Source organism: Muscardinus avellanarius, assembly GCF_963383645.1.
Source record: "Muscardinus avellanarius genome assembly, chromosome: 19".
In the NCBI taxonomy this organism is placed as follows: Eukaryota; Metazoa; Chordata; class Mammalia; order Rodentia; family Gliridae; genus Muscardinus; species Muscardinus avellanarius.
In genome coordinates this window covers 43556770-43579446 of record NC_137805.1, presented here as the reverse complement: position 1 = coordinate 43579446, position 22677 = coordinate 43556770, and the positions used below count along the sequence as shown (strand labels likewise).

Sequence of the window (22677 nt, the reverse complement as noted above, 5' to 3'; positions counted from 1 at the left end):
TTGACTTTAACTGCATAAGACAAATTGACTGATTTGTTAGAACACATAAGATTACAAAGAGACATGTTACAATTACACTTATAACAAAGGTTTCGGAGAGCCAGAGATTGGCCCTTAATGTGTATTGGTTCAAGGTATATGATGTTTTTGCAAAAGTAGCTCCTTGGACCTTCATATCAGAGTCAATTACCTCCAACATGTGTGTCAGATGAACCCCACAAAAGTGGGGGTGCTTAAAAATGCTGGGCGATCAGCCCCTTATATGCATTTTTCCAGATGAGCAAATCATGTTCCATCTGACCCAGGAACAAGATATGTTTCCTAAAGGGATTGGGCCCTGTCTTCTGTGCTTTTATGAAAATGCATTAATCTTTTAAAGGGAAGCAGGTTTGGCCAGAAAGAGATGTGTACCAGTATTGGGAATAGCCTAAGAAGATTTGAAAAAGCTCTGATTATTAATAAATATATTTCAAAAATCATTTGTAGAATATGAATGGCAGACCTGTGGAAGGACTTGGTTTTGGCCAGGAAGCCAGCTGCTATTATAATGTAAAACATCCTAGTTAAAAGTAATTAGCAGCCAGGCCGTGGCGCACGCTTGTAATCCCTGCACTTGAGAGGCGGAGACAGGAGGATCAAGCAGGTTCGAAGCCAGCTGCTGGCTTAAGAGACCCTGTTTCTAAATAAGAATATAAAAATAGGTCTGGGAGTGTAGCTCGGAGGTAGAAGGGTTTCCAGGAACCCCAGTACCACCAAAAAAAAAAAAAAAAAGTAATTAGCAAGTGGAAAGAGAAGCGGAATTAGGACTTCCTCATTCTAAAGACAGGTTTAGATAATAATCGATATCTAGTTTGGATGAGAGGAGGGGATCAACCTTCGTGAAGGGAGAAACCTGGGCATAGACCAAAGTTAGGCAGGAAAAATTAAGGGGACAGACTTTACCTATGTCAGAGTTATGTGGGAGAGAACAAGATGGAGGATGTTGGGTCTATAAAAAGGCTGTTCCGTATTTTGTATTTCGGTGATTTCGTTCTAAGCACACTGCCGAGGTCCAGCCCTAGCAAGAGTCGAGGTTCGTGTGTTGGTGATAGAGGAGCCGAGGTCGAATGAGAGAAGAATTGCCACACAAAATCAGATTCAACCTTCTCCATTTTATTCAGGATTTGTTACAACTTTTATATTTTCTTTTTTGGCAGAAAAGCAAGGGCATAGCCATGCAAGCAGGATCTCCAAGGACGGGAAAAGTTTTATTTTTTATATAGAGTTTACGGCAAGGGTGTCAGACATTTAAATAATCACAGTACGCTTTGTCTCACTTCACAAGGCTGACTCAAACCTAATCTTATCCAGTGGCTCAAACTAAGGTCAGTTTGAACTTAAAGTTTGGCCCAATAACTTTATCCTTGGGGAAAAAATCTTTGCTGCCTGAGTCTCTCACAAGCCGCTGCCCATCAGTTTTAGTTATAATGTTTATACTTAAAATTCCAATTATACATATTAATCCAAATAATCCTAAAATAATTTTATGAAGAAAGGAATGCTAGACATACTTCATGGGGGATCTACACCGTTGCGGATCCCCTGATCGAGATTTCTCAAGATCTGCATGAGCCGGGCGTGGTGGCACATGCTTGTAATCCCAGCATTCGGGAGGCTGAGACTGGAGGATCGCGGTTCGTGGACAGCCTCAGCTACTTAGTGAGGCCCTTCGCAACTTAGTGAGACCCTGTCTCAAAATAAAGAATAAAAAACAGGGCAGGGGGTGTAGCTTGGAGGTTGAATGCCCCTGGGTTCCATCCCCAGACTCGCAAAAAAATAAAAAAGATCTGATGAGATGCTGTAGCAGCACCCCTCCAGTTATCCCTGGGTAACACGAGGCTGTAGCTGCTGTCTGTATTTCTACCTCTTCAATAAACTCATTTAAATCTTTAGCAAGAGTCCTGACCAGTGCACATCTGTCCTGAGCTGGGACAAGAACCCGTGGTTGAAGGGAATTGTGTCTGGGAGCCTAATAAAGGTCCCCAGGGACAGTTCCCCTAAATGGTAACCCTCACACCAAACCGTAACAAGAAGATCCCTCCCCAAATCCCATAACTCCCTATTTTAAGCAAAGTGTATACAATTAAGCAGCAAAGGACAACAAAAACAAAAAAGAATCCTGCAGAAGGTAAAGCAGAAGGACAAGGGACCACGGAACTCCTGCTCAGCTTTAGGGTTCAAAGACCCTTGCCAGGCCTCTAAGGACAGCGTCAGCTGCCACCCTTCATCTGCATGGCGTGGGGGGCGCCCCCTGCCACCCAAGAATGGGAGCCATGCAAAAGCACAGGCCAAGTTTACGTTCTGTCGGTCTGTGAAACTCTTCCCTGGACAGAGACTCTTCCCTGCTGCACACCGCTGTGTTCTATGCCAAGGCCTTTGCAGCTGTGCCCTTGTCTGTCCACATGGGCTCCTTCCCCACAAGGAAGATCTGCTGCTTCACTTATAGACCAGTGGTTCTCGACCAGAGGTGGCTTTATCCTCCAGAGGTGCTGCCAATATCTGGTGATAACTGTGGTTGCCATATCTGGGGGCAGGAGTGTGCGCACTACTGGCATCTAGTTGCTAGAAACCAAGGAAAACACTGAACACCCTACAGAGCACAGGAGAGCCCATCTGCCCAGCAAAGAATCATCTGACTCAAAAATGTTAATTGTAGCAGGGCGTGGTGGCGCACTTGTAATCCCAGTACTTGGGAGGCTGAGACAGGAGGATGGCAGGCTTGCGGCCAACTTCAGCTACTTAGTGAGGCCCTCCACAACTTAGACCCTGTTTAAAAAATGAAAAATAAAAAATAGGGTGGGAGGTAAAATGCCCAACGTTCAACCCCCAGTACTGCAAAAAAAAAATTTTTTTTTATGAATCTGGGGATGGAACCCAGGGGCATTTGACCTCCAACTACATGCCTTGCCCTATTTTTTTTTTTTTTTTTGAAACAGGGTCTCACCAAGTTGCAGAGGGCCTCATAAGTAGCTGAGGCTGGCTTCGAACCAGTGTGAATCTCCTGTCTCAGCCTCCCAAGCATGGGGATTACAAGCATGCGCCATCACGCCCGGCTTGTATTCTTTATTTTGAAAAGGGTCTCACTGAGTTGCAGAGGGCCTCACTAAGTAGCTGAGGCTGGCCGCAAACCGCGATCCTCCTGTCTCAGCCTCCCAAGTACTGGGATTACAAACGTGTGCCACTATACCCAGAATAGTTGCGGCTTTTATTTGATAGTTCTGCTATCTCCAGTTCACCAAGGCCTAATTTTGTTGATAATGCTGTCTACTCACCCTTGCTCATAATGGGTGATTTCCTTCTGTGTTTTGGAACATTAGATCAGGGGCTAATGTTTAGCAGAGCTTTCCTTAGGGCTTCTATGTGGCTTCAATTGAGATATGGTTCTTCGGTTTCATGTTTAATTTTGCTGGATACCTTCAATTTTAGGCTAATTTAGCTTTGGGGCTTCCAGAGTAAGCAGAGAATATAAATCTAAACCCAAACTTAAGTGAGGACAGACAGTGTGAGTGTGTGTGTTACTGGAGATTGAACCCAATGGCATTGTACCTCTAAGTTATACCCTCAGATTTGTTTGTTTGTTTGTTTATTTATTTATTTATTTGAAACAAGGTCTCATTAGGTTGCTGAGAATCTCAGTAAATTGCCAAGGCTGGCCAGGCATGGTGACGCACACCCGTTGTGGTTAAACCCCCAAAAGTTACTAGCACAAAAGGCCGAAATTTTCCCCCTTCTTCTGTATTACAGGAGAGTGTTCCGCACAGCCAGATTATAGAGACAAATGAAATTCTGGAGACCAGAGCCAGATAAGCAGGATCATCAGCCTGATGGTCCAACTAGTTAATTCCGATTTTCTAGCCCCTGGGCCATAGACAGTCCAACCTTTGGCCAAGTAATTCAGAAAGGAAGAAAAGGGGGATTACACCTAGCAGGCATGTGTTATAAACTCCTAAACCTAAACTCTTAACTAAGAATAATGTAACTACAGATAAGTGACGTGCAGGAGAACAGGTATCCAGGCAGTTGCTTGTAAAAGACACATATGTCAGTAATTGCTCAGAAATTTCCCCTCCTTGTACTCCCCGTACCCAACATACCACTGCCACATTTCAATCCCTGTAAGCCCACCAGCCAGCTTCTGCTCTTTGTCACAAATCTATAAAATGGGAGTTCACATTGAGCTTGGGGCTGGGGGTTTTTCAGGAATATTCCAGCCTCTGAGTGCCGGTGTAATAAACTTCTTTTCCACCCTAACTGGCGTTGGATCGATCATTGCAAAGAACTTCCACAACACTGTAATCCTAGCACTTGGAGGCTGAGGCAGGAGGACCGCAGGTTCAAGGACAGCCTTGGCAAATAGCGAGACTCTCATCAGCCTAGGGAGACCCTGTTTCCAATAAAATATAAAATAGGTCTGGGGTGTAGCCTGGATATAGAAGGCCCCTGGATTCTATCCCCAGTACCATATAAATAAATAAATACAACTTCGTAACGGCTAAATCTAACCTTAACCCTAACCCCAAGAGCTCTGGTTCCCAGAGTACTTTGAGGTCCAGAAAAACTAGGTTGGAATTAGGTTCTGCTATGAATCAGCATGCTCTTAGGAAAACGGAGTTAACACCTTCTTTCCAGGGCGGAGAGTCCCACGTGCCTGAGTGCCTCAGAATCCCAGGGAACCACTCCTAGATGTGTGTGTGTGTGTGTGTGTGTGTGTGTGTGTGTGTGTGTGTGTTACTGGGATTAAACCCAGAGGCATTCTATCTCTGAGCTACACCTCCAGTCCTTTTTATTTTTTGTTTTGAAACAGGGTCTACACTAAGTTGCTGATAGTCTATGTTTCTGAGACTGGCCTTGAACTTGTCTCAGGCTACCAAGTACTGGATTCCAGGTGTGTGTAAATTAGCGACGCAGGGGACGAGACAAGCAGGCCAAGTAAAAAGCAAGAGGTGCTTTACTCTGCACTCCCAGGCGAGGTTCACTGGCCCAAAGGCAGGGCCACTGAGGCATTCTAGGGTCTGCAGGTTGAAACTTTTTCTGGGGCTGTTTCTTTTTTTTCTTTCTTTCTTTTTTTTTTTTTTGCGGGTCTGGGGATGGAACCCAGGGGCATTCAGCCACCGAGCTACACCCCTGCTTTATTGTTTATTCTTCATTTCGCAACAGGGTCTCACTCAGTTGCAAAGCGCCTAGTAGCTGAGGCTGTCCGCAAACCGTGATCCTTCAGTCTCAGCCTCCCAAAGCTGGGATTACAAGCCTGTGCCACCACACCCGCCTATTCCTTCTCTCTCTCTCTCTCTCTCTCTCTCTCTCTCTCTCTCTCTCTGTCTCTCTTTAACAGAATTTCACTAAGTTGAGGAGGGCCTCACTAAGTAGCTGAAGCTGGCTTTGACCCTGTGTGATCCTCCTGTCTCAGCCTCCCAAGTACTGGGATTACAAGCGTGCACCACCATGCCCAGCTAGGTTGTTTCTTAAGAAGTAGTCCTATCAGAGTTCTGAGAACTCGGTGACACCTGTGTCAGGAATTGGGTGACACGTGTGTCTGTGGTTGTGTGCATTGGCCAGGGCAGTCAGGCCATTGTTGTTTAACTGCAGTTCCGTGCATCAGCCAGCTGTAACTTTCAGGGGTGAGGGGCTGCCAACGTCCCTGCTCCGACCTAACAGCATGTACCGCCAAGCCTGGTTAGACTTCCTGGTTCAGTAGGTGGAAGCCAATTATTTGCATTTATTCTTTCTTTCTGCGGTATTGGGGATAAAACCCAGGGGCATTCTACCTCTAGGTGGAAACCAATTATTTATATTTATTCTTTCTTTCCTTTCTTTGTTTCTATTTTCTTTCTTTTTCTTTTTTTGCGGGTTTGGGGATGGAACCCAGGGGCATTTGACCTCCGAGCTACACCCCCGGTCCTATTTTTTATTCTTTATTTTGAAACAAGGTCTCACTAAGTTGCAGAAGGCCTCACTAAATAGCTGAGGCTGCCCCAAAATGCGATCCTCCAGTCTCAGCCTCCCGAATGCTGGGATTACAAGCGTGCGCCCCCATGCCCGGCTTCTTTCTTTCTCTCTTTCTTTCTTTCTTTTCTTTTCTTCCTCTTCCTTTCTTTCTTTTCTTCCTCTTTCCTCTTTCTTTCTTTCTTTCTTTCGTACTGGGGATGAAGGCCATTTTACCTCCGAACTAAACCCCCAGTCCTATTTTTTATTCTTTATTTTGAAACAAGGTCTCACCAAGCAGCTGAGGATGTCTATGAGCCCGAATCCTAAGGTTTTAGCCTCCTAAGTACTGGGATTACAAGCGTGCTTAATTATTTGCATTTCTAACCAATTCTCAGGTGATAACGATGCTTCCGGTGGGGGAAACTTGGGAAACCACACTGTTCTAGGAGGTTCAAGAGTCTGAAGCGAAACGCCGTTATTACTGTTTCTAGCCGGCAGAGGCCTCCTCCCAGAGGCCTGATCCACGCAGTGTCCCACCCGCTCCAGGACCACAGCCGGCCTTGGGTCTGGCCCAGATCTGGGCGCGAGGGGGCGTGGCAGCCGCGGTGGGCGGGGCGCCTGGCAGGCCGGGCATGCGCACTGCTGCGCCTGCGTGAGGAAGGCGAGGGGGCGTGGCCCAGCTCCGGGCCGGAAGCGGGAGGCTGCAGGGGCGGGCCGGCTGGCATCCCCTTTCCGGCCGGTCCCCATGGAGGCGCTGGGGAAGCTGAAGCAGTTCGATGCCTACCCCAAGACTCTGGAGGACTTCCGGGTCAAGACCTGCGGGGGCGCCACGGGTATGCAGCCGCGGGGCCGGGGCTGCGGGACGGGGGGTGGCCTAGAGCTTGGCCCTGGTACCTGGACTCTGACCGGCCTGCTGGAGTCCGAGGGAGTGGGACAGAGGCCATTCTGACCCTCGCTCCCCGCCCTGCAGTGACCATCGTCAGTGGCCTTCTCATGCTGCTACTGTTCCTGTCCGAGCTGCAGTATTACCTCACCACGGAGGTAAGGGGCGGGGCCTAGTGCTTGGGCGGGACGGGGCATTCCAGGGGTAGAACCTTTAGGGGTGGGAGTGAGGAAGGAGGACCCTGGGTCCCGATCTTACTGACAGCACTGCCTCAGGTACATCCTGAGCTCTACGTGGACAAGTCGCGGGGAGATAAACTGAAGATCAACATCGATGTCCTCTTCCCACACATGCCATGCGCCTGTGAGTACCTCACAATGGTGGGGATTGTGAGTCCCGGGGTTCCCAGGTGGGCTTCTAGATTCACCCATCCAGCCACAGCCTCCTTCTTATTCACTTCTGCCCCAAGACTGGCTCTTTCCCTCGAAACTCCGCTGCCCCTAGGCGCATATTACCTGAACTTGACTTCCTGCTTTCAGATTTGAGCATTGATGCCATGGATGTGGCTGGGGAGCAGCAGCTGGATGTGGAACACAACCTGTTCAAGAAAAGACTGAATAAGGACGGCAACCCCGTGAGCTCAGAGGCCGAGCGGCATGGTAACCAGGGGAGGGGTTGGAGCTCAGATCCCAGAGTTGGACATACCCAAGGCCTACAAGTAGGCTGCGGCAGGCTCAGTGATAGATTAACTGCCTGACCCTAGAGAAGTCAGCTGTCTTGCTTAGGGTCCCCAGCTATTAAGAATCATAGTGAGGCCAGGAGTGCCGGCATACACTTGTAACCCCAGCATTTGGGAGGTGGAGACCTGAGGATCGCTGTTGGCAGACAGTCTCAGCTACGTAGCAAGGCCCTTCGCAATTCAGTGAGACCCTGTTTCAAGAAATAAAAAAGACTAAAAATAGGACTGGGGGTGTAGAATGCCCCTGCGTTTCATCCCCAGTACTACCAAGAAAGAAAAAGAATCATAGTAGATTGAAGTCTAGGCTTCTAAGCCAGGCGTGGTGGCACATGCTTGTAATCCCAGCATTCAGGAGGCTGAGACTGGAGGATCACGGTTAGCAGACAGCCTCAGCTACTTAGTGAGGCCCTCTGCAACTTAGTGAGACCCTGTTTCAAAATAAAGAATAAAAAATAGGACAGGGGATGTAGCTCGGAGGTTAAATGCCCCTGGGTTCCATCCCCAGTCCCGCAAAAAAATAAAATAAAATAAAATAAAATCTAGGCTTCTAGCCTCTATGTATTAGAAGGGTGATTTACCTAGCTATGGTTCTCTGTGTATTGTAGTTTGTGTAACAGAAGCATGAAGATGGGTTTTACATGTTGCTGCCTTTGTGGAAGTCCTTTATTTATTTATTTATTTATTGGGTTTTTTTTTTTTTTTTTTGGTGGTACTGGGGTTCCTGAAGCCCTTCTACCTCCGGGCTACACACCCAGACCTACTTTTACATTTTTTTTTTTTTTATTTGGAAACAGGGTCTCCTAAGCCAGCGCGCGCGCGGCTGGCTTCAAACCTGCGCGATCCTCCTGTCTCTGCCTCCCAAGCGCGGGGATTACAAGCGTGCGCCACCACGCCCGGCTTGGGGTTTTTTTTTGTGTGTGTGTGTGGTATTGGGGATGGAACCCAGGGGCATGCTACCTCTGAGCTACACCCTCAGCCCTATATTTTGTTCTCTATATTTTTTGATACAGGTTCTCATTGAATTGCGAGGGGCCTCACTAAGTAGCTGAGGCTGTCCACGAACCATGATCCTCCAGTCCTTGCCTCCCAAATGCTGGGATTACAAGCATCCGCCACCATGCCCGGCCTTAGAAGTCCTTTAGATGAACCTGAGCTTCTCTGTGTTTGCTTCACCAGCCCACTGACTGAATTTACCCCTTAAAGCTCTTCCCCTTGGGAGTGCAGATGGCTCAAGGCTTATTGCCTTGGTCCAGATATAGCTTTGCCTCCTTGCTGTCTGTTAGCCTCAGCCATACAGTGGTGATAAATAACAGTACCTGTTACATGGAATTAGTTCTGACATAAGGTTTTTGGCTTTATAATGATACGAAAGCCTACTCATACAACCATTCTGTTTTTCCCTTTCGGTACAGCATTCAATAAGCTACTTGAGGTAGTTAGTACTTTATTATAAAATAGGCTTTGTGTTAGGTGATTTTGCCCAACTGTTGGCTAATATAAGTGTTCTGGGCATATTAAGGTAGGTTATACTATGATGTTCAGTAGGTTAGGTGTATTAAATGCGTGTTCAGCCGATCATATTTTCAACTTATAGAGGCTTGTCCATGTGTTACCCCATCGCAAGCCAAGGAGCATCCATAATATGTGTCAGCTGCTTGGTTCAGAGGTGCTCACTTTAGCTCTCTCTCTAAGTGGCCTCCCATCATAGGGCTGTCAGCCAGCCTTAGGGTCTGTGTGGAGGTGAAATGAGACATTGTATGTAGAGCACAGCTAACATTTGTTACTGACCTTTTTTTATTTAAAGACTTAACATATGTGAGGAAATGCTGAATGCCTGACCCATAGTGTGTATAATGTACATGTTAGCTACTGTTTTAATTTCCGTTATTCCCAACCCACGGATCAAAGGACCCATGCAGGAACCAGGGCCACGGATGCCACTGTGCCCCCCAACTGATGCAGCTGTCCTCCCTTAGAGCTCGGGAAAGTCGAGGTGACTGTGTTTGACCCAGATTCCCTGGACCCCAATCGCTGTGAGAGCTGCTATGGTGCTGAGTCGGAAGACATCAAGTGAGTCAGACCTGGGGGCAAGGCTCCCAGCCTCAGTCACGGTCAGACCGAGGCAGGTGGAGAGGTGGGACAAGAATGTTGCGGGTGGATGCATTCCTCAGTCACTGATCCCAGTATAGTGGCTGATTTCTGTGATCAGGCCCCGCCGAGGAGCTGCAGACTCAGGGTAGTCCCTTCTCTTCATCCTAGATAAATGGCTCAGAGTGGTCTCCAGAGTCCAGCTGCCTGGCCAGCCCTGTGTCCTCAGGCCCAGCCATGTCACTTCTTTGTGTGAAGAAGGATAATTTTAGTACCCTTCTTGTAAGAAACACTTAGAGTTAAATCTATATTATACACACAGCATCTACGTGGAAGGCCTAGCCCAGATTAAGTCCCTAATATAAGGTCACTGCTATGGTGTATCCCAGGCCCTGAACTCTGAGAGTCTGACTCAGCAGGTCTGAGTTGAGCCTAGGAATATGTACTTTTTGGGGAGGGGGGTCTGGGGACGGAACCCAGGGGCATTCAACCTCCGAGCTATACCCCCTGCCCAATTTTTTATTCTTTATTTTGAAACTGGGTCTCACTGAGTTGTAGCCTCACTAAGTAGCCGAGGCTGTCTGTGAACCGCGATCCTCTGGTCTCAGCCTCCCAAATGCTGGGATTACAAGCGTGTGCCACCATGCCCGGCTGGAATATGTATTTTAAAATCCGTTTTGAGCTGTACGTGGTGGCACTAGCTTTTAATCCCAGTACTTGGGAGGCTGAGACAGGAGGATCACAGGTTTGTCCTCCACAAGTTAGTGAGACCCTGTTTCAAAATAAAGAGCCGGATGTGGTGGCGCACGCTTGTAATCACCACGCTTGGGAGATGGAGACAGGAGGATCGCGCAGGTCCAAAGCCCCTCGCTGGCTTAAGAGACCCTGTTTCCAAATAAAAATATATATATATATAATAGGTCTGGTAGAGTAGCCCAGAGGTAGAAGGGTTCCATCCCCAGTACCACCAATAAATAAATAAATAGTTACAAATAGGGTTGAGGGTGTAGCTCGGAGGGTGAATGCCCTTGGGTTCAATCCCCAGTACTGCAAAAAAAAAAAAGTGTTTTTGTCCCGATGTGGTAGCACATACTTGTAATCTCAGTATACTTGTAATCTCAGTATACTTGTAATCTCAGTATACTTGTAACCTCAGTATACTTGTGAGGCTGCTTCAAGGACAGCCTCAGAAGTAGTGGGACTCTCAGCAACCTAGTGAGACCCTGTTTCAAATAAAAATTTAAAAAAACAGGGCTGGGGATGTAGATCAGAGGAAGAATGCCCCTGGGTTCAATCCCAAATAGCAAACACACAAAAATAAAAATATTTTTGTCTGGGGATGTTGGTGCAAGCCTTTAATCCCAACAATTTAGGAGGCTGAAGTAGGATTGCAAGTTCAAGGCCAGTCTAGGCAACTTAGACTCTGTCTCAAAATCATAAGAGGTGGGGACATAGCTTAGTGGTAGAGCACCCCTGGGTTCAATTCAGAGTGCCAGAAAAAAAAGGGTTTTTTGGTGGTAGGTTGAACGTGTAGCTCAGTGCCTACTATATGCGAGGCCTTGGGTTCAATCCATAGCACTAAAGAATACAGAAAAAAAGGGTCTTTTCCATGGTAAGATACATGTGACAACATTTTTTCCATTTTAACCATTTTTAAGTGGCGTTCTCAATGTAGTACAACCATCATTACCATCTGTTCCACAACGGTGCTTCATCCCAGACTGAATGGGAGTGTGTATCTCCATCTGCCCTGCCACTCCTCCGTGGTGAGCGTGTGGCGGTCAGTGACGAGGCCAGCAGATGCTTCAGAGCAGGCAGGACTCCATTTCCCAAGGGCCGCGCGGGTCACGCCCCCCTCCCCGCAGGTGCTGTAATACCTGTGAAGACGTGAGGGAGGCGTATCGCCGGCGAGGCTGGGCCTTCAAGAACCCGGACACTATTGAGCAGTGCCGCCGAGAAGGCTTCAGCCAGAAGATGCAGGAGCAAAAGAATGAAGGCTGCCAGGTGTTCGGCTTCTTAGAAGTCAACAAGGTACCAGCGGGGATCGGGCAAGGCAGGCAGCGGGCCGAGCAGGGCTGGAGGCTCCACCCTGACCAGCTCAGGTCCTCAGGTGGCCAAGGGAGCACGTGGCTGGAGAATGACAGGAGATGTCCCTACAGGTGGCAGGAAACTTTCACTTTGCCCCTGGGAAGAGCTTCCAGCAGTCCCATGTTCATGGTGAGTGAGCCCTCGTCGGCCGGGGAGGTTTAGCCCCTGGACTCCCTCCTGGAGATTTGAGGGTCCCTCACCAGCTGGTGGTCTTTGCCCAGAGCGGGCACTCTTCATCTCGGGCAGCAGTTTGGCATAGTGGTTAGGAGCCAGGCTGCCTGGCATCAGGTGCCAGCCTCAGACCTGTGCCAAGGTTGTGTGACTTCAGAAAAGCTGCTCTGTCCTTTTGAGCTGAGCGTCCTTGCTTATTTATTTATTTTAATTTGATTTGTTGTGTATGTAGTACTGGAGATTGAATTTAATTTTTTACTTTTTGTGATACTGGAGATTTTTTCTGGTACCAAGGACATTCTACACCTGAGTTACACCCCCAGCCCTTTTTTAATTTTTTTTATTTTCAAACAGGTTCTCGCTAGGTTGCTAAGGCTGGTCTCAAACCTACAATCCCCCTGTCTAAGCCTCCCAAGTACTGGCATTATGGGCGTGTGCCACCATGCCTGGATAGATTGATTTTGGTGGTGCTGGCATTGGACCTGGGGGTACACTAACAACAAGCTATGCTCCCAGCCTTTTTTACTTTCTTCAGTTTCAAAACAGGGTCTCTTGACGTTACTGAGGCTGAGCTTGAACTTATGATCCTCCCCAGTGAGCCTTTTTCAAGTGCTGGCCGACAAGGTGTGAGCCATGGCGCCTGGCTGAGTTTCCTTCTTTATAAAATGGTAACGTTGCCGGGCGTGGGGGCGCACCCTTATAATCCCCGCGCTTGGGAGGCTGAGACAGGAGGATCGCATGGGTTCGAAGCCAGCCTCAGCTACTTAGTGAGGCTCTCAGCAACTTAGTAAGACCCTGTTTCCAAATAAAATGGAAAATAGGTCTGGGAGTATAGCCCAGAGGTAGAAAACCTCTGGGTTCCACCCCCAGTACTGCCAAAAAAAAAAAAAAAAAAAGATAATGTTAGTACTTATTCCACAGGACATTTTGTGCAGGTTAAAGATTATAAAAAAACCAAGTGTGGTGGCACACACCTGTAAATCCCAGTACTTGGGAGGCTGAGACAGGAAGATTGCAGGTTCAAGGACAGACTCAATAAGTACTGAAGACTCATCAACCTAGAAAGACCCTGTTTCAAAATAAAAAAAAAACAAGTTTGTAGCCAGCCTCAACTACTTAGTGAGGCCCTTTGCAACTCAGTGAGACCCTGTTTCAAAATAAAGAATAAAAAATAGGGCTGGGGGTATAACTCAGAGGTAGAATGCCCCTGGGTTCCATCCCAGTACCAAAAAAAATTAAAAAATAATTTTTAAAAAATTTAAAAAATTAGCTGGGTGTAGTGGTGCACGCTTGTAATCCCCGCACTTGGGAGGCAGAGACAGGAGGATCGCGCAGGTTCAAAGCCAGCCTCACTGGCTTAAGAGACCCTGTTTCCAAATAAAAATATTTTAAAAAAATAGGTCTGGGAGTGTAGCCTGGAGGTAGAAGGGTTTCCAGGAACTCCAGTTCCACAAAAAAAAAAAAAAAAAAAAAAATTAAAAAAAAAGACAAAATAAAATAGGGCTGGGAGTGTAGTTTAGAGGTAGGATGCCCCTGAGTTCAAACCCTGTACAAAAAATAAAAGAATAAAAGATTGCCGGGCATGGTGGTGCACGCTTGTAATTCCCATGCTTGGGAGGCGGAGACAGGAGGATCGCGCAGGTTCGAAGCCAGCCTCCCTGGCTTAAAAAAGTGACCCTGTTTCCAAAATATATATATATAAATAGGTCTGGGAGTATAGCCCTGAGGAAGGGTTTCCAGGAACCCCAGTACCACCAAAACAAAAACAAAAACAAAAAATAAAAGATTATAGAGTCTGGGAGAATCAACTCAATGATCAAGCACTAATTTGCATGTGAGAGGTCTTGGGTTCAATCCCCAGAACTACAAAACAACAACAACAACAACAAGACTAGCACAGAGCGTGGCGTGTGGTAGGTACTTATTTAAATGGTAACCCTCAATGTCAGATGACCCGTGTGCCAGGCTTCGGGGAAATAGATGCGCTGGAACGCCGGTTCTTCCACTTCCGAGCTGTGTCATATTTGGGAATTATGGAGCCCTGTGAAAGGAAGATGTGAGATTTATTCTTGCTCGGTTTTTTATTTATGCATTCACTAGATATTTAATAAGCACCTGCTGTGTGCCAAGTGTTAGTCTAGGTGTTAAGGATACAGCAGTCAGTAAGATTCCTGCCTTCCGAACATTTTGGTAAAGAAAAAGACAATAAACCAGGCGTGGTGGCACGTGCCTGTAATCCCAGTTCTTGGGAGACTAAGACAGGAGGAGCGCAGGTTCGAGGACAGCCTCAGCAAATAGTGAGATGCTCATCAACCAAGTAAGACCCTGTTTCAAAATAAAATAAAATAGGGCTGGGGGTGTAGCTCAGGAGTAGAAGCTATTAAGTAATGTGGACAAAGCAAAGCAAGGTAAAGATGCTGGGTGTGAGGGCCAGGACGGGGCAGTGCGTGCTCTTCTCATTAGGATAGTCCAGGGAAGGCTCCGTATGGGGCTGTGCTTGAGCAAAGACCGAGGAAGCCAGCCGCGTGGATGTCTGAGGGGTAGATGCAAGTCCCGAGGCAAGGGCATGCTTGGCGAGTCTAAGATCCAGCCAGAAAGTGAGGGTGGCTGAGCGGAGTAGGCAGAGGGCGGTCAGGTGCGAGGTGAGAGAAGGGACTGCGCCACGTGGAGCACAAGGGCATCGCGCTTGGACTTCTGTGCTGCGTGACTTGGGAAGTAGGACTGTGAAGAAGTCTATAGCTTGTCTTAGCTTTAGAAAGGTCAGCAGCACTCTGGCCACTCTGTGGAGAAGACCGTGGGTGGGGAGCGGAGGACAAGGCCAGAGGTCAGTGGGGAGACATCGCCGTGGCTGGCCCAGGTGAGAGCGGTGGGAGTTGGCCCAGAACAGCGGCCAGGGTGGTGAGAAGTAACCGGGCTCCAGCTGGGATGAAGGGAAGAGTTGTCCAGAATGCTGCAAGATGTCATGCTGAGGAGTAGGAAGGACAGGGCTACCATTTACTGAGCCGAGGGAGACCCACAGAGGCAGGTTTAGGGGTTTGGAGGGAGGGTGTCAAGCAGGCGTTCAGCCTCTGGCCTGTTTGGGTGAATAGGGCTTGACTGTTCTTCTAGACATCCAAGATACCAGATCAGCAGCCAGCTACCATCCCTAGAGTTCAGGGAGAGAACTGGCCCGGAGGCACCCAAGTGGAGCCATCGCATGTTTAAGGTGTGAGGGTGGCCGTCATCACCCTGGAGGTGGGGCGAGCTCCAGAGGCTGAGCCCCAGGCCTTGAGCGAGGAGGACATCGGGACACAGAGGAGGCCGCTGAGGACCCCTGCGGGCTGGAGCCGGAGCCAGGAGACGGGCGTCCTCAAGCTAAGGGTGGTGCTTCAAAGAGTGTCGGATGCTTCTGGTGTCAGGCGAGAACTGGACATGTGGTCGATCGCATGGCAGTCTTTGAGTCCAGACCACATGGAGTGGGCTCAGGAGAGGACATGAGGGGAGTAGAGATAAGCCTGCTGTGGGGTTTGCTCTAAAGGGAGGAGCAAGCCGGGGCGTGGTGGCACGCGCTTGTAATCCCAGCATTCAGGAGGCTGAGACAGGAGGATCACGGTTCACAGACAGCCTCAGCTACTTAGTGAGGCCCTCCGCAACTTAGTGAGACCCTGTTTCAAAAAATAAAGGATAAAAAATAGGGCAGAGGGTGTAGCTTGGAGGTCAGATGCCTCTGGGTTCCATCCCCAGACCCGCAAATAAATAAATAAATAAATAAATAAATAAATAAATAAATGGAGGAGCATGTGGGCTACAGTGGATGTGTAGAGTCAGGGAGGACTTCTAGGTGGGTGGGGTAACACAGTGTTAATAAGCTATCAGAAATTACTGAGTAGAGAGTAGAGTGAGGTTCCAGAGATGAGCTGAGACAGGAGGATTGTACAGGTTCTAAGCCAGCCTCAGCTACTGAGTGAGGCTCTCAGCAACTTAGTGAGAACCTGTTTGTAATAAAATATAAAAATAGGTCTGGGAGTGTAGCCCAGAGGTAGAAAGCCCCTGGGTCCCATCCCCAGTACCACCAAAAATAAATAAATAAATATTAAAAAATGAAGCCAGGTATGGCGGCACATGCTTGTAATACCAGCATTTGGGAGGCTGACACAGGAGGATCACAGTTCATGGACAGCCTCAGCTACTTAGCGAGGCCCTCTGCAACTCAATGAGACCCTGTTTCAAAATAAAGAATAAAAAATAGGGCTGGGGTATAGCTTAGAGGTAGAATGTTCCTGGGTTCCATCCCCAGTACTGCAATAAATAAACAAACAAACAAACAAACTAAAAAAAATAGGGCTGAGGGTGTAGCTTAGAGGTAAAATGCCCCTGAGTTCAGTCCTCAGTCACACATTAAAAAAAGAAAGAGCCAGGCGTGGTGGCGCACGCTTGTAATCCCTGCGCTTGGGAGGCAGAGACAGGAGGGTCGTGCAGGTTCAAAGCCAGCCGCGCTGGCTTAAGAAACCCTGTTTTCAAATAAAAAAAGTATTAAATAAAATAGGTCTGGGAGTGTGGCCTGGAGATAAAAGGGTTTCCAGGAACCCCAGTACCACCAAAAAAAAAAAGGGGGGGGGACAGTGTCCAGTGCCTTAGGCATGTGGGATGGCCAGACACAGCAATTGGAGGGCGGCAGACTAGGCACAGCAGCAAGCGGACAAGAGCAGGTGGACAGTCTCTGCTGAGTGGTTCTTTTCCCCGCGAGGTGGGAAGCACAGGTATCAGCCAAGGATGAGCAGAGGGAAGAAGGTGGTAGAGATTTGAGAGCGAGGGAGGTGAAAGCAGTCTGTTGGAGTGGGGATGTGCCGGGCGGTGCATCAGAGACACCTGCAACCTCAGGGTCTCAGCGGAGTCAGGCTTGAGTGGGGAGTGAGACCGGCAGCATGGCTGGCTGATTCCCCCTGGGTGAGGAATGAGGGTGAGCTTAGAGTAGACAGAGCGTTGGTGACCTGGGGTTTGGTGTTGCCACATGCCTGCAAAGCAATGGAGTCAAAGGGATGTGTAAAGAAGTGTAAGGAAGTGCTCCTGTGCCGGGGCAAAGGAGGGAGGCAGGGGGGAGGGGGGAGGCTCCAGGAGTCGGGGAGGCAGCAGGCTGCAGGTCCTTGGTGTGGTGGCAAAGAATTGGTGAGGTACGAGAAGGAGGGAGGGAGGGAGGGAGGGAAGGAGGGAGAGCAAGTTAGTGGCTGGAGGTTGGAGCGCAGGTGCTTGGAATTGAAATTGCAAAGGGGTATGTATAGTTAGTGGTGGTGACAAAGTTTAAGGAGTGGTGGCTCATGTGGGTGGAGCACAAGACGGAGAAGGAGGGATGTCCAACAAGTGGGAAGCCAGGACAGTGGAAGGCTCTTGTACATGGCTGTGGCAGTCACCGTAGACCGTGACACGGATAGCACAGGAGAGGCCGGCGTGTGAGCCACGTCCTGGTGTGAGCTACATCGTGGTATGAGCAGTGTCCTGGTGTGAGCAGTGTCCTGGTGTGAGCTGTGTCCTGGTGTGAGCCGTGTCCTGGTGTGAGCCGCATCTAGGTATGAGCTGTATCCTGGTATGAGCAGTGTCCAAGTGTGAGCATTATCCTGGTGTGAGCTGTGTCCTGGTGTGAACAGTATCTTGGTGTGAGCCGTGTCCTGGTGTGAGCTACATCATGGTATGAGCAGTGTCCTGGTGTGAGCAGTGTCCTGGTGTGAGCAGTGTCCTGGTGTGAACAGTGTCTTGGTGTGAGCCACGTCCTGTGTGAGCAGTGTCCTGGTGTGAGCCCCATCCTGGTGTAAGTGCATCCTGGTGTGAGCTGCATCCTGGCGTGAGCAGCGTCCTGGTGTGAGCCAGACTGTCCTGGGGTTTTGTGTAGCTTTGTAACCAAGAAGTAGGAATGGCTTGCTGTGGCTTCAGAGTTGGGGTTTTAGGACACGAGGGTCTGGCACTCTGAGCTGCGCTGAGTGCCCGAGGGAAGCCAGACATGGGGCCTGGTGTGACAGCCCTGCTGCCGCTCAGGCAGTCTGGGTGAGGCCTAGCGTGAGGAAGGCGGTGGGAGGGTCTGGAAGACCCTGCAGAGCTCCAGAGCGCCCTCTACCCTGGAGGGGTGGGGAAGGGTGGTCCCTGGGAAATCTTGGAAGGTGATGAGTGTGCCTTGCCCAGTAGGAGACAGCCCGAGGGCTGTTTGTGAGTCATGGCCCCAGGGCAAGGGATGCTGTGTGCATGCAGCAATGGCCAGAGATCTGCCTAAGTCAGGCTGGGAGCCGCTTTCTGAGTCATTGTTAATGGGGTGGTGGGATAACCTCTCCCATGGGAGGGCCTACCAGGTCCTCTGGGAAGCCCTCTTGCAGAGGAGACACAGACCCAGGAAGGGCAGTGATTTGCCCAGGTCCACACAGCTAGGAAGGTGGCTCTTTGGACTCTAGGTCTGTTTTTTTGTTTGTTTGGTTTTTTGTTTGTTTGTTTGGTTGGTTGGTTTTTTGTGTGTGTGATACTAGGAAGTGAACCCAGGGGCATTCTACCTCTGAGCTACACCCCCAGGCCTATTCTTTTATTATTATTTTGAAGCAGGGTCTCACTAAGTTGTGGAGGCCTCACTACTTGCTGAGGCTGGCTGAGAACCTGCGATCCTCCCGTCTCAGCCTCCCGAGCGCGGGGGTTACAAGCCTGTGCCGCCACGCCGGCTTGGACTCTCGGTCTTTTGTTCTATGCCCCATACTTCTACCCTCAAGCCCTCGTGCATTTTTGCCAGGGGGAGCTCCCTTGAGGAGGGGCCTATAAGAGGCCTGTTAACTGGGGCCACAACCTGTGGCCGAGGCAGGAATATCTCAGTCGAGGCAGGAATATCTCAGTCGTCCCTCCTGCCGCACGTCTTGCTCCATAGTGCTGACTGTAAGCTCTGAATCTGTTCTCTTCCTCCCTTCTCTCTCCTCCCTCCCATGCTGCAGTACATGCTGTGGAGAGTAAGTGGCCCTGTGCCCTAGGGAGGCCAAGCCCCCACTTCTGGGCAGCCTGCCTTCCTAGGGTGTGGGGAGGTTTGGACGGGCCTGGGCTGCTTGCTGGGTGACTAGAAAAGGCACTGAGGAGGGCTGGACGGCAGGCAGAACCTGCTCTGGAGTACTGGCCCAGGGGCCGGGGCGGCCGGGGTGTGGGGCAGAGCGGGGGTGACTCAGGTCCACCTCCCTTTGGGATTCAGTGATTTCCATCATCTGGAGTTCCCGAGAGCCCAGTTGGTGGGTTTTGTTCCCTGAGATGTTCGCAGGGGCCTGGTGGGAGGGAAGGCCTAGAGTTCCCTGTGTTTGTCAGAGACGAAACAGGGCCCGTGTGCTCAGAACCCAGGAGGGTTAGTGTTAGATTCATGCGGGCCCAGAGGAAGGGGCTTGGGCCGGCCACGGTCCTGCTCCCCTGGTGACCTTTCTCTCTTCTCTCCTAGTCCATGACCTGCAGAGCTTCGGCCTTGACAACGTAAGTGCCAGTGGAACGTGGCGGCGGTGGGGTGGGAGCGTCGCCTGCTGCCTCCTCTCGCTGGGGGAGCACAGGCGTTTGTGTGCCCTGATCTGCAGGATCCGGTCTGAGAGTCGAGCAGCTTCTGCACTGAGATCTGAACAGGCTAGGGGCAGGGATGGGGTTGGACAGGAGCAGCCTAGACAGTGTGGCACTGGTCAGGACCTGAGGGGCAGGCATGGTCAGGGAGACCAGGGCAGACAGGACTTGGAGCCCTGCTCAGGAATCTGCTCTGAACCCTGAGAGCAGGAGAAAGCGGTGGGCCTACCATCAGCAGAGTCATGGCAAAAGCAGATTTGCACTTTTTAAAAGATCTTCGCGTGGCTGAGTTTGACGTAGGCTGGCACAGGCAGCTGGAGGCTGGCGGCCTCAGGGGAGGCCCTCATGGCTGAGGCCTCTGGGCAGAGCCACCCCATGCCACTCGGCAGGCGCCCATCTGAGTGTGCCAGATGTGAGCGAAGCCAGCACCCTGACTCCAGAGCCCCAGAAGCCTGCAGACTGTGAGAGTTCTTTGGTAGGGAGTGTGGGTCCCGCCTTGGTCAGGTTCTAAGACCACAGCTGTTCCCAGGTGGAGGCCTCCTTCCCGTCCTCCGTGCCCCCCACCATCCCACATCTGCACAGACCCAGGCAGCCCTGACGGCTGCTCACACAGGGCTTTGCACAGGGTGGGGCCATCGGGGCTCAGCTGCTGGTTTGCTTACAGATCAACATGACCCACTGTATCAAGCACCTGTCATTCGGGGAGGACTACCCCGGCATCGTGAACCCCCTGGACCACACCAACGTCACTGCACCCCAAGGTACCCGCCTGGGAGGTAGTCCCCCCAAAAGCCCTGCCTGGCACCGATGCCCAGTGCCGTCTTCTCCCCGCAGCCTCCATGATGTTCCAGTACTTCGTGAAGGTGGTGCCCACAGTGTACATGAAGGTCGACGGGGAGGTGAGTCTGAGGAGCCCGAGCTCTTCTCCTGCTTGGTGCTGCGCTCTTGGGGCCCTTCCTCCGGTGCTCACTGCCCCGGGTGTGCTCTGGGTCGGGGTGGCCAGGCCACGCCCCCCTGAGCCCTGCGCCATTGCTGCTGTGGCCTGTGGAGGGGTCTGCAGGACATGGAGGGGTGAGGTCAGCCCCGGCACAGGGGGCTTGAGGAGGTGCTGCGCCTTCCTGCTCCCAGAGAGCGCAGCTTCCAGGTTCACAGCCATGGGGGAACTGTATTATTTTTTTGTTGTTGAAGGTTGGTTTTTTTGTTGTTGTTTTTTGCTTCTGATTTTTCCTTTCAGGTACTGGAGATTGAACCTTTATTTTAAAAGTGTCTCACTAAGTTACAGAGGGTCTCACTAAGCTGCTGAGGCTGTCCTCAAACCTGCAATCCTCCTGTCTCAGCCTCCCACGTAGTGGGATTACAAGCCTGCACCACCATATCAGGCTTTACTTTTTATTTTGAAACAGGGTCTCACTGAGTTGTAAAGGACCTCACTAAGGTGATAAGGGTGGCAGTTAACCTACGATGTGCCCAGCTTTTTTTTTTTTTTTTTTTTTTTTGCGGGTCTGGGGATGGAGCCCAGAGGCATTTGACGTCCGAGCTACACCCCCTGCCCTATTTTTTATTCTTTATTTTTTTTTGAAACAGGGTCTCACTAAGTTGCAAAGAGCCTCAGTAAGTATCTGAGGCTGTCCACAAACCACGATCCTCCTGTCTCAGTCTCCTGAATGCTGGGATTACAAGCGTGTACCACCACGTCCGGCTTACCCAGCTCTTTTTGGTTTTTGTTTTGAAATAGAGTTTTAAAGCTGGGTGTGGTGGTGCATGCTTATAATCCCAGTACTTGGGAGACTTAAGACAGAAAAATCGCAGGTTCACATACAGCCTCGGCTACTTAGGCCCTCCGCAACTTACCGAGATCCTGTTTCAAAATAATGAATAAAAAATAGGGCTGGGGTATAACTTAGATGTAGAATGCCCTTAGGCTCAATCTCCAGCACCATACACACGCGCTCAGGCATGGTTTCTCTCTGTTGCTAAGATGTCTTGCTGTGTTCTCAAGGCTGGCCTCAAACCTGCAATTCTCCCATCTCAGCCTCCCAAGAGCTGGGATTACAGGCGTGCACCACCACACTTGGCTGGGTAAACAGTAAAAATCTGGTGACCAGCTGGTTGTGCTGGTATAAAATAGGGCTGGGGGTGAGGCTCTGAGTACCTCCATAAAAGAACAAAGCTAGTGACCGGAAAGGAAGTTGAGACGGCCTGGCTGGGCCAGGGTCAAAGGTCCCGGGCCTGGTAGTGTTGGTTACTAACACAGGGCCTCGTCCTCTCCACCTAATCAGGCTCAACAAGACCAGGGGCAGGTGGGCAGGGCTGGGGGGGTGGGGCACAGGCTGGAGACCCAGGCCGGCCCTCGCTCCCCTCGCAGGTGCTGAGGACGAATCAGTTCTCTGTAACCAGACATGAGAAGGTCGCCAATGGAATGCTGGGTGACCAGGGCCTCCCCGGAGTCTTCGTGCTCTACGAGCTCTCGCCCATGATGGTGAAGCTGACAGAGAAGCACAGGTAGGGGCGGGAGTGGCGGGCGGGCCTGGGCCCTGTCAGCCAGGCGCCACTGAACCCACCCGCTCCCTCTGCCAGGTCCTTCACCCACTTCCTGACAGGCGTGTGCGCCATCATTGGGGGCATGTTCACGGGTAAGAAGCCGCGGGGTGTCTGTCTGGGGGTGGGGGCACCAGGGGCCCAGGTCTGGGCTGCGGAGGACAGGCACTGTGAGGGTCAGGGCCGACTAGGCCAGCGCCAGCCTTGTCTCCTCCAGTGGCCGGCCTCATCGACTCGCTCATCTACCACTCGGCCCGGGCCATCCAGAAGAAAATCGATCTCGGGAAGACAACGTAGCCATCCTCTCCCTGCCCTCCCCTCGCTCCCCTGTTTCTCTCTGGCCTGTGGTTGTACCCTCTACCCCAGCCCCCCTCCTCAGCCAGCCCCCAAGGTGGTAAATACTGATTGTGATAGTATGCACTTGGTGTCTGTGTGATTCTTGGGTCGGCTGGAACCTGGGGACGGCGCTTCACCTCCGGCACTCAGAGCCTGGCCAGCAGGGCTGGACTCACACCAGGCTGACGGCAGGCCACAGGCCTCAGTGCCGCCCCAGGGATCAGATGGACCTTTCAGGGGAGCGCCCCAGAGCCTCTGCACCCGGCTCCTGCAGTCCACTGTCCGGGCTCTGAGTGCAGGCTGGGGCTTGCCACTCCTTAGTGACAGCTGAACTTAAGGC

General features: G+C 50.6%; 1 protein-coding gene across 3 annotated transcripts; it reads left to right on the top strand.

The window, feature by feature from the left end:
• Positions 1-6709: 6709 nt before the first annotated feature.
• ERGIC3 (ERGIC and golgi 3) lies at positions 6710-22298 on the top strand (the record flags this gene model as incomplete). 3 transcript variants are annotated; one of them, XM_080716194.1, is made up of 14 exons in its annotated part: positions 6710-6797; positions 6935-7005; positions 7123-7210; positions 7387-7506; positions 9563-9656; positions 11540-11705; positions 11834-11891; positions 18869-18883; positions 19354-19385; positions 20128-20224; positions 20298-20362; positions 21829-21965; positions 22041-22096; positions 22219-22298. In XM_080716194.1, the coding sequence occupies 14 exons, from the start codon at positions 6710-6712 to the stop codon at positions 22296-22298; spliced, it is 1167 nt and encodes a 388-aa protein (XP_080572320.1). The 3 variants fall into 3 exon arrangements, with proteins under 3 accessions (XP_080572320.1, XP_080572318.1, XP_080572319.1); XM_080716192.1 differs by having other exon boundaries at positions 20110-20224; XM_080716193.1 differs by lacking the exon at positions 18869-18883.
• Between the last annotated feature and the right edge of the window lie 379 nt (positions 22299-22677).